The sequence below is a fragment of the Cibotium barometz genome, chromosome 15 (assembly GCF_041138505.1).
Source record: "Cibotium barometz isolate CiBa-2024 chromosome 15, ASM4113850v1, whole genome shotgun sequence".
Taxonomy (NCBI): Eukaryota; Viridiplantae; Streptophyta; class Polypodiopsida; order Cyatheales; family Cibotiaceae; genus Cibotium; species Cibotium barometz.
This window is the reverse complement of record NC_141060.1, coordinates 39,202,725-39,218,706: the sequence shown is the minus strand read 5'-3', so window position 1 is coordinate 39,218,706 and position 15,982 is coordinate 39,202,725. Positions and strand designations below refer to the sequence as shown.

Below are 15,982 nucleotides of genomic sequence, written 5' to 3'. Positions count from 1 at the left end.
TCATACTGACATGGTATTTGTCAGACCCAATATGCATACCCCTACGCAAAGAGGATGATAGGAGGGCTATTATTCTAAACCTCAATGGTTTGTTGTGCTATGTTGTCAAAACCCAATATGATGAGAAGGATCCTCCTTATTGCAACAAGTTGGTAAAATACCCAATTAACCAATATCGTTATGTCCTATGTCACAAGGATGCACATGAGTTCTTAGATTGGTGTATTCAATTCTTTTATGTTTTTATTTGGAGCGCATGTAGGAGAACTAAGCTCTCTGGAATAATTGACACAGTATTTCCACAACAAAAGCCTAAGTTTGCAGGTGTTCTCTCACAAGAGCATTGTTCAAAATCCACATGGGTTGTATAGAATAGACAAGTTTTCTTTAAAAAGCTTGAGACCTTCTGGGGTCTCCATCCTTTGTACAACAAGAAAAATACATTGATAATTGATGATAGCTACTATAAGGTGTTTGCAGGAGAACTAAGCTCTCTGGAATAATTGACACAGTATTTCCACAACAAAAGCCCAAGTTTGCAGGTGTTCTCTCACAAGAGCATTGTTCAAAATCCACATGGGTTGTGCAGAATAGACAAGTTTTCTTTAAAAAGCTTGAGACCTTTTGGGGTCTCCATCCTTTGTACAACAAGAAAAATACATTGATAATTGATGATAGCTACTATAAGGTGTTTAAGAACGAGCGAGGAACTTGGATAATAGTCCCAGAATTGTACCATCAACCTTCCAAGGAAAGCTATAGTTTTTTGACAAAAGATTTAAGAAATTGGTTGTTTTTATGGCTACAGAATGAAGATCGGCAAGAGTATACATGGGATAATGCCTTTGAAGAAAAACCTAACCAATTCTCAAATGATGTGATGAAGAAATGGCTTGAAGAAGAGAAAGTAGAAGTAGAGAATAGGAAAAAGGCAGAGGTGTGGAAGCGACAACAGGAGGCTGATGCTGAGGTAGAGAGGCAAGAACAACTTGAAATTCAAAGAAAGCAACGAGAGGAGGCTGAAGCTGAGGCAGAGAGGCAAGCAGAGAGTGAAAATTAAGCAAAGCAACAAGAGGAGGCATCATGAAAGTAATACACCACCATAAAGCTCATTTTGTTTGTCCGTAATATAATCAAATGTAGAGGATGCAAGTAATTTGGCCTTTTTTTAATGTAATAAAAGTCCATATATTGAAATATGATATTGTAATCAGGCCTCTTATGGAGCATACTGTTCAAATGTTTGCCTTTGCAAAGCATTGAACAAATTCTAGCACAAGCAATAAATTCATGTTCATTTACAATGTCTTATTATAATTGAGTCATAAATGGAGTGCATCCTTCTCTAAGGGGACTCCTTTTATCCTTTTATCTTTTGGTCAAACTTTGCAAATTATTATTTTTTTAGTAGAGTAGGTGAAGACCTTTAACTATCATTTTGACAAAGGGCATCCTACTACAAGGAGACTCTTTCTATCTTTAATAATGTTAATTTGTAGTAGCTGTGTATATAAGGAAACTTTCACCATGTCAAATTATAAATTCTTGTTTATTTAGTCTTTGTTCATTACAATGCAGTCTTAAAATTGGAGAGTGCATCCTACTCTAAGGGGACTCTCAATATACAATCTCTTGTATCAATGTTTTTACTTGGGGGTCTAGATTGAACAAATGGTAGATCTTGGTTCTTTCAATGCGTTCTTGCTCCACGTGGTAGAGCTAGCTAAGAATTCTAGCTCTACCATGTGCTAGAGCTAGAATCCCTTAAAATCAAGCTCCACCATATGGGATGGTAGAGCTAGAATTCTATGTCTATATCTACCGTGTGGTGGAGCTACCATCCATTGAAGTCTAGCTGTATAATTTCATGGAGCTAGCTAGCTCCACCATGTGGTATCTTATTTTGCTCTAGCTCCACCATGTGGTGGAGGTAGCAGCCATGGTCTCTTCATGGAATTTTGGCCTTACCACATGGTGAAGCTAGTATCCATGTGTGGTAGACCTAAACCTTTGGAAGTCATACAATACGACTAGAATTTTGAGTCTAGATCTACCGTTTGGTGATGCTTGCATCCACTGAAGTCTAGCTCTATATGTCCAAGTGGTGGAACAGGATCTAGAATGGATAAGTCATGGATCAAGAAATCCTTTTAAGCTCTATAATAGACAAGTGCTAGATCTAAAGTGAAGAGATAAAGTGATTGACGTTGGACTGCTAGCCATGCTAGACACCTCAATATGAGCAACAAGGCAAATATCTCGCTACATTGTCCATTTCAGACAAATAACTACACGAGTTTTCTTCAAAAAAGTTCATTTCTTTTGGGGTCTCCATGTTTTGTACAACAAGAAGAATACATTGAAACTCGATGATAGCTACTACAATGTGTTCAACAATCAAGATGATAATCAAGATAATAATCAAGATAATAATTGAGAGAATAATCTAAGTGTGTGATCTTGTGAGTACACAAAATAAACATGCTTAAAAAGAAGCTCAATACCTCATTCAACCAATACACCCCCATGACACTAGCACATTTTGTTACTCCCTTTTGTAATTGAATGTAAATGGTCTTTGTAAATGGTCTCTATTATAATAAAATGTAAAGGGTCTTTGTAATGTGGCCATCTTCGGGAGCGTGCTTTTCAATTGTATGCCTTTTGCAAGGCATTGAACATATTTTAACACAAAAAAATAAATTCATTTTCATTTACAATGTTTTATTATAATGGAGTCGTAGATGGAGTGCATCCTACTCTAAGGAGACTCCTTTTATCTATTGACAAAGTGCATCATACTTTAAGGGGACTCTTTAGTAGAATAAGCTTCATCAAAATGAAATCTTTTAACCGTAATTTTGACAAAGTGCATCCTACTCCAGGAGACTCTTTCTATCTTTAATAATGTTAATCTATAGCGATCGTATATATAAGTATACCTTCACCACCTCAATTTATAAAATCTTGTTCATTTTGTCTTGTTCATTACAATGAAGCTTTAAAATTGGAGAGTGCATCCTACTCTAAGGGGACTCTCAATATACAATCTCTTGTATCAATGTTTGTAATTGGGGGTCTAGATCAATCAAATTTTATATCTTGGTTTCTTATGGACTGTAGAATGGCCAAGTGGTGGATCTAAAAAATCCTCCTCAATGTGTTGTAGCTCCACATGGTAGAGCTAGCTCAAAATTCTAGCTCTACCATGTGGTGGAGCTAGAACCCCTTAAAATCAAAATTACACCCCCATGATACTAGCACATTTTGTTACTCCCTTTTATAATTGAATGTAAATGGTCTCTATTATAACAAAATATAGAGGGTTTTTGTAATTTGGCCAACTTTGGGAGCAGACTGTTCAATTGTGTATCTTTGCAATGCATTGAACAATTTTTAACACAATAAATAAATTCATAGATGGAGTGCATAAGTCTTAAATTGAAGAGTGCATCCTACTCTAAGGGGACTCTCAATATAGAATCTTTTGTACCATTGTTTTTAATTGGGGATCTAGGTTGACCAAATGGTAGAATCTGATCTTTGGTTCTTATGGACTGTAGAATGGCCAAGTGGTGGATCTATAAAAATCCTCTTCAATTGTAAAATATACAAGTGGTGGATATAAAAAATCTTGAAACCTTTCTATTTCTAAGATCAAGCTAGGTTCGATCTAGCATCACTTGATAAAGCAAACCATTTTAAATTTTTTATAGGTTGAAAAAGGTAGATTCTAGATTAAATGCATTAAATTTTTCAACGTGGGAATGGGATTTTTCCCACTTTACCTAATACGGTCTTATTGTACTCACACATTACTTTTCCTAGCATACTAGTGATGTGTGAGGGTACCTTGGCATATGGTGGAGAGGCCAAGGGGAGCATGTCTTGAACCGACCATGCCATGAGTGTCTTGGTAAAGTGGTACACGGGAGGGGATTAGGTACATTGGCGTGAAGACTTGGCCCCAACTCTTGCCTTGGATATAAACTTGGTAAGAGGGTGGGAAGTGCTTGGCAGGGAGATCGGCAAGCATTAACGCGCTCCTTCGGCATTTGAAGACTTCAAAGAACACTTGCATGAGGAAAATGGGGCCTATCTTCTTGTAAACACATTGACACTTGGATTGGTCGAAAGTTGCATTAAGTTATTCCAAATGATTATGCATGTGGGCAAGTGTAAGTGATTGATTGGATATTGGATTAGTTGCATTAGGAAAATTGACATTTGGTTCCAAGTGCAAAGAAAACCATGTCAAAAAAATTTCAAGATTCTATGCACATAAGTAATTGAAGGCAAATATGGTGATGATGATGTGCTTTGGAATTCTTATTATACTTATGATGTAAGGGAGAATGACCTAGTCCAATTGGAAGACAATTGGAAGCCATTTGGAGTCACTTTGACAATTTCTATAGAAGTTCAAAACCCTAATTCAATCCATGCACAATTGTATTGAGGTTTGGGTATCTACATACTCTCAAATTGCTCCCTTAGATCTTCCTATCAAGATGTCAACTTGTCAAATTGGGCACCGTTTGACTCTCCAAATTGCCAAACTTCACTGCTGGAAGGCAATCTTTGGTCCAGTCAAAAACAACTTGTTTGGAGCATTTGACATCGTAGAATGATTTTACAACCTTAGGTTTCTCCAAAAAACCAAAGTACACCCAATTTCGATGTCATTTGGATGGTCAAATCTCTAGGGTTGACTTTGATCTAAAAGTCAAAACAGAGAATGGTTGCACATTGACCACGGTCAAACCCTTTATACCATTGTTTAGTATGCTCCTAGAGCATTCTCAAGAGCCAAGAATCTTTCAATTCCGCTAAGTTTTGAGGATTTTAGGAGCAAATCTTCATTTTCAGCTATATCCCTATCAACCCAAAAACAAAGAATACTAGGGAACGTCCAATTTCTACTATTTTTCCATAGATAGATAGGGCATCTTAAGAGATTTCTAACAAGCTTTAGATCGCCTCATTCCAACATCTCTACTCTATTTTATCATCCACTTTTGGAAATACTATAGTCTCATGGCCGCCGGCAAGCCAAAAGGGAGACCGAGGAAGTTGTCATTAGCCATTGAGGAAATGGATGGTGGGGATATGGATGTTCATGACACTATGGACAATATGGAAGACAAAATGGGTCAAGCTTCAAAGGAAGTTGAAGAGGAGTTGAATGTGGGGAGTGCTCATAAGCCAAACCCTCAAGCCTCGCAACCCACATCAAATGATGCTCTCCTTCAACTATTGGTGGAAAAGTTGGAGTCTATCAACTACACTTTGAACTCCGAGTTTGACACCATGGTCATAAAGATGGAAATTATGGAGGAAAGTTTGACCCAACCCATAAGTCAACCTCAAGTCGGCAATCATGAAGGGAGGAATAGTTGGCATCAAGTTGACATTGGCAAGTAAACCTTTCGAGAAACTTATATTGAAAGCCATAGGAAAGGAAAGATAGCTCAGCAACAAGAGGCTGTCTTGAAGACTACCCATGATTTCAACATTAAAGCTCCCTCAACCAGACTCATGATGAATGCTAGAAGAACACTCTTGGGACCAACTTCATTCCATGCCGGTTCATCTCAATTGAATGGAAAAGCACCACAGGTACCATTCAAATCTATGGATATATCTTATGGGGATGCCAAGAGAGAGTTTACCCAACAAAAGACAAATCGATCTATGATGGAGGAAGTGGAGATGTATTGGAATGAAGAAGAGGTCATGCATGATACACAAGATTGGGATCATATGTTATTCATAGAGAGGCAACGGCATGCACATGCTAGATGGATGGAACTACCTCATCTCATCAAGCGAGAGTACAAGGATTTCTCTCAATTCTTACTCCAAAATGCAAAAATTTAAATCTTCACCACATCTTGGAAACTCAATTCATACTTCAAAGGATGTCAAGGACAAGGTCACAATCTCAAAGTTCAAAGGTGATGGTTCAAACCCATATGATTTGGAGGAATGGATTGCTAAATTGGAGACATACTTTCAGCTCTATCCAAAAGATGAGCAAGACAAAGTTCAATTTGCATCATTGTATATGGGAGAGTATGCTCATCAATGGTAGAGACATATGGTCAAACAAGGGAACATGCCGTACTCATGGGATGAGTTGAAGAGGGAAATAAATTTGTTATTCATTTTGCCATTGGTACTTGCTAGATACCATGAGGAGTGGTATGAGCTATCTCAAAAAGGGATGTTGGTGAGAGAGTACATCAAGAAGTTTATGAAGCTTTCAATGTTTGTGGAAGGATTGAATGAGGACATAAAGATGAAAAAGTTTGTGCATGGTTTGGATTTCAACATCAAGGCAGATGTTTCAGCCCAAAGACCAAGCACTATCAAAGAGACCATGAGATTGACAGAGCTTTATGAAACCAAATATAAGAGATCCCAACCTATGGGTACCATAAAGGGCTCTTCTAAGCCAACCATCACTTCTTCCTATTTTGGCAAAAACTCTTTTCCTTCAACCTAATCATACATTCCAACATTCCCCACAGTTTATGGAGGTGGACAGTCCAAGAGTAAAGCTCGTTTTGATGCAAAGGAAGGGAATACTTCCGCCAAAAAGCCTTCTCAAACCTTCAACAAGACTCAAAAGATGGATGACCCAAAGATTGATGAGTTAAGAAGCAGACTTATGCTTTAAGTTAAAGAGACATGGTCACTCAAACATGTATGCAAAGCTAAGAAGATTGTAGCCACCATGATTCTCATGGATGGAAGAGAGGATGCCAATGAGTCTCATAAAGTTGAAGAGTTTTAGAACTGCCATGAAGGAACACAATTTGAAGAGTCACATGTGGATCACTCTTTCATAAAAGAGGGTGATTTCCATTTGACCCCGATGGTTGGAATAATGGACATAATGTAAATGCCACGGCATTTCAAAAGAATACATTTCCATTTAACCCCGTGGTGGGATTCATCTATGGAAAGAGTTGTTCACCCTTTAATGGATTTATCTATGGATGAGACTACATAGCAACCACTTTCTTATGTGCAACAACAAGGTCTATTATGAAAAGATGTGGTTTAACCATTTGGCATGCATTATATGAGCTTTTATGACTCCTACAATGAAGGATGTGCATTCTAAATTTTTTTGGACAAATTTAAGAGACTTTTGGGAGTCTTTTAATGATCTCAATGAGGTAATGATTACTATGATGATAGTTTATGATATGTAGATGCTTTGGCATCATGCACATGTCATTTGAGACTCATTTTGAAATATTTTCATGAAAGAATTGCTAGTGGTTTCCACATCGACATAGGTTGTCATCACAATCCACTATGCTTCAAGTGCACTTCTTTCATGATTGAAGGGTCTAGTTCTACATTGCTCATGCTATGGATTCACGAATCTATTTAAGGTTCATACTCCTTCGACATGACTACTTTTGGAGACCCTACCGTTGTCTTGTACATATGATGAAACCCTCTCTTCTCATTGATGTATATATAAGATATGACAATTGTATACATGATAGATTTTGAGAACAATCTTTAGAAAAGAGATGGTTTATAATGGAATAGCAACTTTAACAATTAGCTTAAGCTTATGGTCCTAAAGCTTAGGTTTATAATGATAGAACTAAGTGCAAAAAAGGACTCATGGATCCTCATTTGTAACCTTTTGATACTTTTGATCATATGACTCTAGAAATGTACATTGAAGCATAGAGCTATCATACATTGGCTTATGTAAGGCCTTTGATAAAAGGCTAAATCACTTAAGAGATTGTGTAATTTTGTATTAAATGCATGTTAATCGACATAATGATTTGTTTCAAATCTCAGCTCATGGCCTCTCCATTTCAACTACCATGGTCAAAGGGAGAGGCTCTAACTATTTGGCAACTTTCAAATGGTTGGGACTAGATTCACTTACCAATTTCCAACAAATTACACACAAAACAAAACCATATCTTCGCAAAGACTCGTGCAAAATCCCCTACCTTCAACTAGAAAAGCACCTTGCGGTTTCCCTTCCCATGCTTGCAAGTGGGCAATCCCCTTGGACTCAACATATAGCTAGACTTGAACCTCAAGATATAACAAACACACAAGATTCGCTTAGGGATGCATCTACATTAGGAAGTCTAGAGAGCTTCAGGTCCTTACTGTGGATTCAAGGATGTAAAAGGACTAGCTAGGGGCTACAGTTCAAAATCTACCATATAGCTATGTGTGTAACATTGTTGGCTGCCGTTATTGAGAATTGAGGCATTCTGCACATGGAAGGTATGGCAAAGTTGATAACTGCAAAATACACAGGAACCTGATAAAACAGTGACAGTTATGAAAATAAAATTACATGGAAGCTGTCTACAATGAGCACAATCATTTTGACAAATGCTAACAAGGGAAGAAAATAGTCCACACAACCATGCAAAGAGATGAGGTGAGCACAAGCTACTAGTACATGGAGGAAAGTTAAGATTATTGAATGAGCACACCAAAAGGAGAACCTGATATCTCATAGGAAGTAAAAATTGCAATAACTCCACTGCAAGGTCTACCATGATAACCATAAGCAACATCATCCCAAAACAGTACTCACCATTCAAAAAACACAGCCTGCATGTCTGCTCAACCCTATATACAGCATTTCTACTTGCAAATAAAGCTGCTTTAGTTTGGGCAGGTATTAAAATCTGTTCCAGTTACAAAACCCAAGATAAAATCAAAACCCAGAAGATGCAAATGGATCCAAAACTGCAGCAGCTCCCGTCAACATTTCATCTCTTTCAAGGAGTCAGCAAAGTAGAGAAAGGTAGGATCAGTTGCCCCATCCTTGTAGTAGGCGAAAACCAAAGACGCATCATCTTTCATGCTTTCCCCCACAAAACTGCACAAAAATTCTGGAGTTAGGTGAAAGACTTGCAAGATAAAACCACTTTCGCAGTTCACACACTCAGTATGCTAGTTCAGCCTTACAACTGCAAGTCACTGAGCTTGGCCATGAGCCATTTTACAGCCGGCTCAATGTTCTTCTTAAACTCATCTTGCCGTTCAGCTGGCACCAGTGGGGTTAGATTCTTGATATATTTCTTAATGTACGCAACAAACGTTTTCTTATCGAAAGACGGTTGTTCCTGAAAATGCACACAAGAGTGCAAGAGCACATTCTTGGTCAAAATCATACCTCTAAAGCTGTTTATAACAAAAAAGTATGCTCCACTTAAAATAGAACAAAAGAAAGTAAATAAATGCACTCACTTGGAGCCTGAAAGTATCAACAATGTCCACCACCTTAATGGCTTCGTCACTCACACCTTCATCATCTTCTCCACCTTCCGCAGAGGGGTTAGCTCCAATATCAACATCAACTGCACCTTTCACAACCCACTGCAAAAACAGCAGAATGTATTACTCACTTATAGATGTATTAGAGCTTCTTTCAAATTGCAGGTATACAGATGAGTTATAAATACCTTTCCATCTACTTCCCAAATGATCCCATTCAAAAGCTCCTTGTAAGGGAAGGAGTCAGACAGGAGTTCATCTCCTGCACACATCAAAAGCATGGCAACAATCATGTTATACTTGGTACAGCACATACTCAAGATTCTTGGCGCAAAGCTTGCACACATTAAGGTGCAGGCTGGAGTACTGCAAGGCTGAAGTTTCCTAAACAGACACACCTACGTGCATATATTTGCAAGATGGTGGACATGCGCTACATCCGGAAAGGAAAACATTCTTGGTAAAAGTAATTATCCTTGCAATTATATTCATGAAAGGATCCCAAGCCAAGAAGAGCCTACCTACATACTATACTGACAGCAGCAGTTTTCATGACGCGACTAGTACCCAGAGTCATAAAAGAGAATCCACCATGACAAAATCCTGCCAGAAGTTGGTTAAATTATGTCACAAACAATAAGTTGACTGCCTCAAAAGAAGGAAGCTGAAACTAGCCAAAATCACGAAAACTTTGCAAACAAGTGTCTAGAGGCCTGGGGATGTAGGTATCTCTGGGGGCTCCCCTAGCTTTCAGAATGCTCAGGCATTCTCTGGCTTGCACCTACAATGGGTGATATTGTGGCACAAGCAATAAGCCGACCACCTCAAGGGTTTTGATTTGTGGCATGTTTGATAGATAATGAAATCTTTAATGGAATGATGGCATGGAGACTTGTCATGTAAGATACTGTGCGAAGTATCAACGCATCTTTATATCCTACCGCTGCTATTTCGCTCCCCACCCAAGCTGCCACACTCTCCTTGTTTTATTTTCTAATCTCATCCACTGCTATTTCGACCAACGAGATCCGCAACTACCAAGCCTGGAGACTTGCTCGCGATGCAGCCCGATGACAACTGCCCTATTCAATCTTGAAAAATCTATCAAATAAGCTCTTTGATTGACAACATCAAACGCGCTTCAATCTGCGAAACGAAGCATACGGAACCAAAAACCCAGTCGAGAACGCTGCAGATACACGATGTACAGACAGTATAACTCAAACGCAGACCACAACCAATCTACGGCATAGCCGGAGCGACGGAAAGGACGGAGACCTGACAGAAGATCCTTACGCAAGAGCCGGAGCGACGGACGGAAATATGAACACCAACCTGACAGAAGATCCTGGTAAACCAGCATGGTGGCGAGCCGCCGGTCGACCCGACCGCAACACAGAACGGCACACCGATTACAGTAGCAGGGAACCTGCGCAGATGATCAGATCAAGGAGACAGAAATGCTCTTCGCCATCGCCAAAAGAACAGAACCTTCCGATTCAGGGTTTTTCTATCGCTCGCCCTAGTCCGATCCCAGATTCTGGCCTCGTGGCATCATCCCCTTCTGCTTTTTGCTTTTTGCTTTTTTCTTAGAACTTGTAGATTAATCTTTTTTTTACCAACAAGCGCAAGAATTAATTAAGAGAGACAAAAATTACAATATCTGGCTGGGACTCATCAGCCTTCCTTTGGTCATACTGCTGTTTCTGGGTGAAGAGAGCCACTTTACTTAATTGAATTGGAGGTTCTCGAAATTCTCCAGCTTGCGTGGTGTACAGTCTCATCTGCACCATGTGGAAGTCATAAATCTGCACATGAAAATCAGCAAAAAGACTTTTCAGATTTGGAATCTGGTAAGCAGCCTCAAATGTAGTCGCACATCTATCTTTCCAAATCATCCAAAGGAATTCAGCTCTAACTCTGGCCCAGCACCGAACAGTATCCCCTAGTAGTAGTTGTTTTGCAGAGGGCAGGCAACCCAAAATAGACCAAACCGGTGACAGGATATCAACAGATCTCTGACAGTTTCTGAACAGATGACCAATGTCTTCGATACTAAGTTTGCATCTAACACATACCCCATCTGTTAACCCACATTTCCTGCACTTGTCACCTGTCCTTATGGCTTTATGCATAATCAACCACAATAAAACAGATTTCTTAGGCTGAATCTCTTTAGACCAAATTGTGAAGAATTTGAAATTCCATTGGCGTCTGTCATATAGGACTGACCATCTCTTGTTGAGAACCACATGCAAAGGGGACGACGGCACTGGAGTGCACACGAGGGGGGTGATCGAAAGCTGTACCTCCTCTCCAGCATAGAGCTTTGAGGGATAAGGGCTCAGAGACTGTTAGCTGCCATGCCTCACACTCAGGAAAGATGTTGATACAATCCCGCACCATCTGAACTTCCCAAGGAAGAAGCGAGAATCTTATCATCAGTTCATCATTGGTCATCCACCTATGGGAGGGAGTTTCTGATGCCCTTCTTGTGAATACGTAGAGCCATACGCGTTGTATTGCTGGACACCGACGGTAATGGACTAAGAGGAAACCAAAGAGAGTCAGAAGCTCTGATAGAGTAGCTGTGCCTGCTTTCCCACACAACCCCTACCTTGTCACGAAATTTGCTCCAAGCTTTCCATAAAGAGCGAAGAAGCTCCGACCCTTTAGGCTTGACAACTTCATGACCTATCAAAACAGTAATCCAAGGCAGATCCTTCCAACCTGAAAATTTCTCAAGGGAGAATTGGTCAAAGTTTCTGAATAGCAGCAGGGAAGAAAGTTCCTCAGTGTGAGAAACAGCTCTAATAATGGTTTTAACAGCAAGACGGTCAGCCCAAGCGTGTATATCTACTATCCCCAACCCCCCTTTGTCCCTGGGAAGGCAGCAAAATTCCCATCTCACTTTGGCAGCTCCTCTCCTGAAAGGGTCTCCTGTCCACAGGAAGTTTCTACATAATTTTTCAATTTCCTTTAGATGAGTGTCTGGGGGTCTCCAACAGGTGAGGAAGAAGAGGATGTAAGCAACTAGAAAGTGATTGATAACCAACACTCTGCCAGCTATCGATAGCTGTATACCCATCCACCTATTCAACTTGCCCCTGAACTTATCAACTACCCAGTCCCACCTTTGTTTCAGGGTGGCTCCGAAGCCCATACGTATGCCAAGCAGCCGAAATATTTCACCAGCCCGAATACTCTGACAACTCTGCTATACCAGCCAGATGGGGAGATTTCCTTCAGCAGAGAATATTCCCATTTTTGTGTGATTAACCCTAGAGCCAGATGCTAAGCAAAAGGTGTCCAACACCTTCCAGAAAGTCAAGAGAGAGTTCTGGTCATTAAAGAGCAACGCGTTGGTGTCATCCGCAAACTGAGAAAGAATCTGCACACCATGTGAGTTGGGCAAGGGAATGCCTTTAATTAGCCCCAAGCCCTGGGATCTTTGCACCATACAATTCAAACTATCCACAGATAACACAAACAGCAGTGGAGCAAGAGGACATCCCTGTCTGACCGACCTGGCCAGGGGGAAAGAATCTGACATTGAGTTATTTAGCGCCACTCTAGCTGAAGCATTGCCGAAGAGGGTTTTTACAAACTAGATCAAGCCCGGGCCATACCTCATCTTCTCCAAATTGAGCAATACAAAGCTCCACTCCAGCCTGTCAACCTCATAGGCTTTATCAAAATCAACTTTGGCAAAGATAAAGTCAATCCCTTTTTCCTGAGCATACTCTACTCCTTCCCAAATTGCAATGACAGCTTCAATGAGTCTCCTTCCTCGGATAAAACCTTTCTGCTCAGCTGAGATGTGCCTTATTAAGCTAGGAGTGATTCTGAAGGCTATTACTTTGGCTAACACTTTGTATACAGAATTCAGCATCGTCAATGGCCTCCAGTTCTCAAGGAGCTCCTTAGGCCCTCGTTTGTGAATCAGTTTTATCACTCCAGCATTAATATTGGTGGGCAAAGCCGAATACTTCACAGATTCTTCCCAAACCCTCTGGATGAAAGGGGCAATCCAGTCTTTAAAGGCATGGAAAAACTCACCCGGCATTCCATCCAAGCCCGGGGTTTTGTTTGGTTTCAAGCTCTCATTGGCCATCTTAATTTTTGAGATTGAAATAGGCACATCAAGCTGCCTTGCCAGCTCAGCAGAGATGACATTGGATCTAGCCTCCCAGACCGAATCGCGGGCCTTGGCCTTCAGCTCAGTGGACTGCTCCGGTGCACTGAACAGCCTTTGAAAATGATTGCGAACCAGCACACAGTTTTCCTCCTCAGTTCTAGCAGCACCATCACTGGTGGTGGTCAGCAGAGGTACTAGATCCTTAACTTGTTTCTTCCTAAGAATCTTGAACATTTCTTTAGACGGACGATCGATCCTGTCCGCCCACCATTCTCTGAAGAAAACCGTGGCATGTTTGAAGGCCAGCTCCTCCTCAGATCTAATATGGGCCCTTAACCTGGTAATCTCCTCTTGGACCTCCGCTACAGCATTGGTCTTGGCTTCAAGTTCCATAAGCTGGTGATAGGTAGCTTCTCTTCTTTTCCTTCTTATGATAGTCACCTCCTTCCTAAAACCAGTGAGAGCTTTTTGGGTCTCCCTCAGAGCTTGAGACCAAGCCGCGGCTGGGGAGTGAGCATTGCTGAATGCATTCAGCCAAATCTTCTTGAGTTCTTTTTGCACCACCTTTAGCTGGAAGAGGGAAGCGTCAGTGTGGAACCAAGAGTTTTTGATCTTGGTGGCTTTATCATCTAGGGTAACTATCAAAGGATAATGATTCGACAAACAAGAGGAGTATTTAGGTTTTGACTTAACCCTGGAATAGATATTGGCTATTTCCGAAGAAATGTAACACCTATCTAATCTAGCCTTCCTGGCGTTATCACCAGAGGAGTAGTTCTGCCAAGTGAACTCAGCTTCCTCACCTAAATCCCACAAAGAAAAGAGCTCTTTGACTTGAGTCCACCTCTCTTTCTCTAGACCCTTGATTACCTGGCCCAGGCCTTTGTATCTATCCGCTAAAGACTCCACCATGTTGAAATCTCCAACAATAACTGCTGGGCCATCCATAGCCTTGAGCTCACTCCACAGATTGGCTCTGCAGCCGCACCCCCTGCATAGACAGAACAAATCTGCATTTTGACTAGCTTATCTAGCTTAGCTGAAATCCAATTCATAACCCCAACAACCCAGTTAGGAGAAACACCCCAACTGACAGGAACTCCCAGAACAGCTCCTCCAGAACCCCTCAAATGAGAGGAAGAGAACCATCTGTGATCCTCTGAGACCTCTATAAGACGGCTAAAAAGGTCGTTGCCAGTTGCTTTGACCTCCTGAAGTGCTATTATCTCCGATTTGTTAATGCGAAACCATGGTTTCAATTTCCTAGCCTTATTGGGGTCTGATAGACCCTTGATATTCCAAGAAACAATCCTCATTTATGGGACTTCTTAATGGATTTCTTAGCCTGAGCTCTCATGGGCGATGCTTGAGAAGCAGCTTGCATTGGTCTTTTGTGGTCTTTGTGGATCTCCATAGGAGTGGAAAGCCCATCCCCCTCCACCTGGACTTCCTTGCCTTTATAAGCAGAGGTGACTCCCGCTTGAGCATTTGTATTCAGTTCTCGCATTGTAGTTTGGTCATTTTCATTGACCTGGTCTTCCAGCGATTTCCCCACCTCGGCTTCTTCATCAGAGCCAGAGAGAAGAGACTCTTCTACCTCAGAGTCCACCCACTCTGGTAAAGAAGCTAGGAGGGCAAATTTATTGACAGATTTCATCCTGGTCTTAGTTGGATCCTGCCAGGTCTCTTTGGCCGCCCTCTTAGGGGGGTGACTCTTGCTACTTTAGGGGCATGCTGAAGAGGGGTGGCATCTGGAGAAGCTACGGAAGAGGCATTTTCCGGGGCACGTCGAGGGCAGTTTCTGACGAAGTGACCATTGGCACCACAGTGAAAGCAGGCGGAGGGAAGGTATTTGTGAACTATGGCTTGTTCAAGGTGTTCACCATCGTCAGTGAAGATATCAATAGCTGAGGGGAGATCCATAGAGATGTCCATTTCTATGAGAACTTGAGGGTGCCATGAAGGCACATAATCAGAGCGGGGTTTGCTTCCCAGGACTTTCCCTAGCTTCAAGCCAATAACTCCAAGGTGATTATGGTAGTGGAGGGGCAAATTAGGAAACTCTACCCAGACAGGGTAATTAACCAAGGCAGAGGCTTCAGGATTGAAGTCTTTGTTCTAGCGAAATAAGCTAAGGGGGGAGTTACGGATGAGCCACTAGCCTCTGCTGAGGACATAAAATGCCATTTGCCGGAGTTTGAAAACAAACAAATAATGGTTTTTAGGGAGAGCCTGGATGGTCTCCACTTCAGCACCAATCGCACCCCACTGGAGTCGAATCCAGCTTCTAATAGCCTCTGCAGGGGGTCTAGGACCTGCCAGCAGTCCGATAAGAGCCCTGTTTTCCAGATCATGTTGAATCCTTCTGATTTGGGAAGAAGGAAGAGTGACTGAGGGCTTACCTCCATCATGTGAGCCTCCTGCCGCCTGCTCCAGCAGCACCAAGGCTGTTGCTCTGCAGAGCCGATCAGAGGAAGGAAGACCGTGGGCGCCCACCAACGTAGGAGGGAGTTTCTGGGCTGGACCGGAGTCAACGTCATGTAACTTGAGAGCAGCGTC

The 15,982-nt window shown here is 41.4% G+C and overlaps 1 protein-coding gene across 1 annotated transcript; it reads right to left on the bottom strand.

Moving 5' to 3' along the window:
• Window positions 1-8,500: 8,500 nt before the first annotated feature.
• LOC147631282 (translationally-controlled tumor protein homolog) lies at window positions 8,501-10,827 on the bottom strand. Its single transcript, XM_086809650.1, has 5 exons — window positions 10,621-10,827; window positions 9,474-9,547; window positions 9,259-9,387; window positions 8,977-9,134; window positions 8,501-8,887 (listed from the first exon to the last, which is right to left on the bottom strand). The coding sequence occupies exons 1-5, from the start codon at window positions 10,646-10,648 to the stop codon at window positions 8,770-8,772; spliced, it is 507 nt and encodes a 168-aa protein (XP_086665776.1). The 5' UTR covers window positions 10,649-10,827; the 3' UTR covers window positions 8,501-8,769.
• Window positions 10,828-15,982: the final 5,155 nt, after the last annotated feature.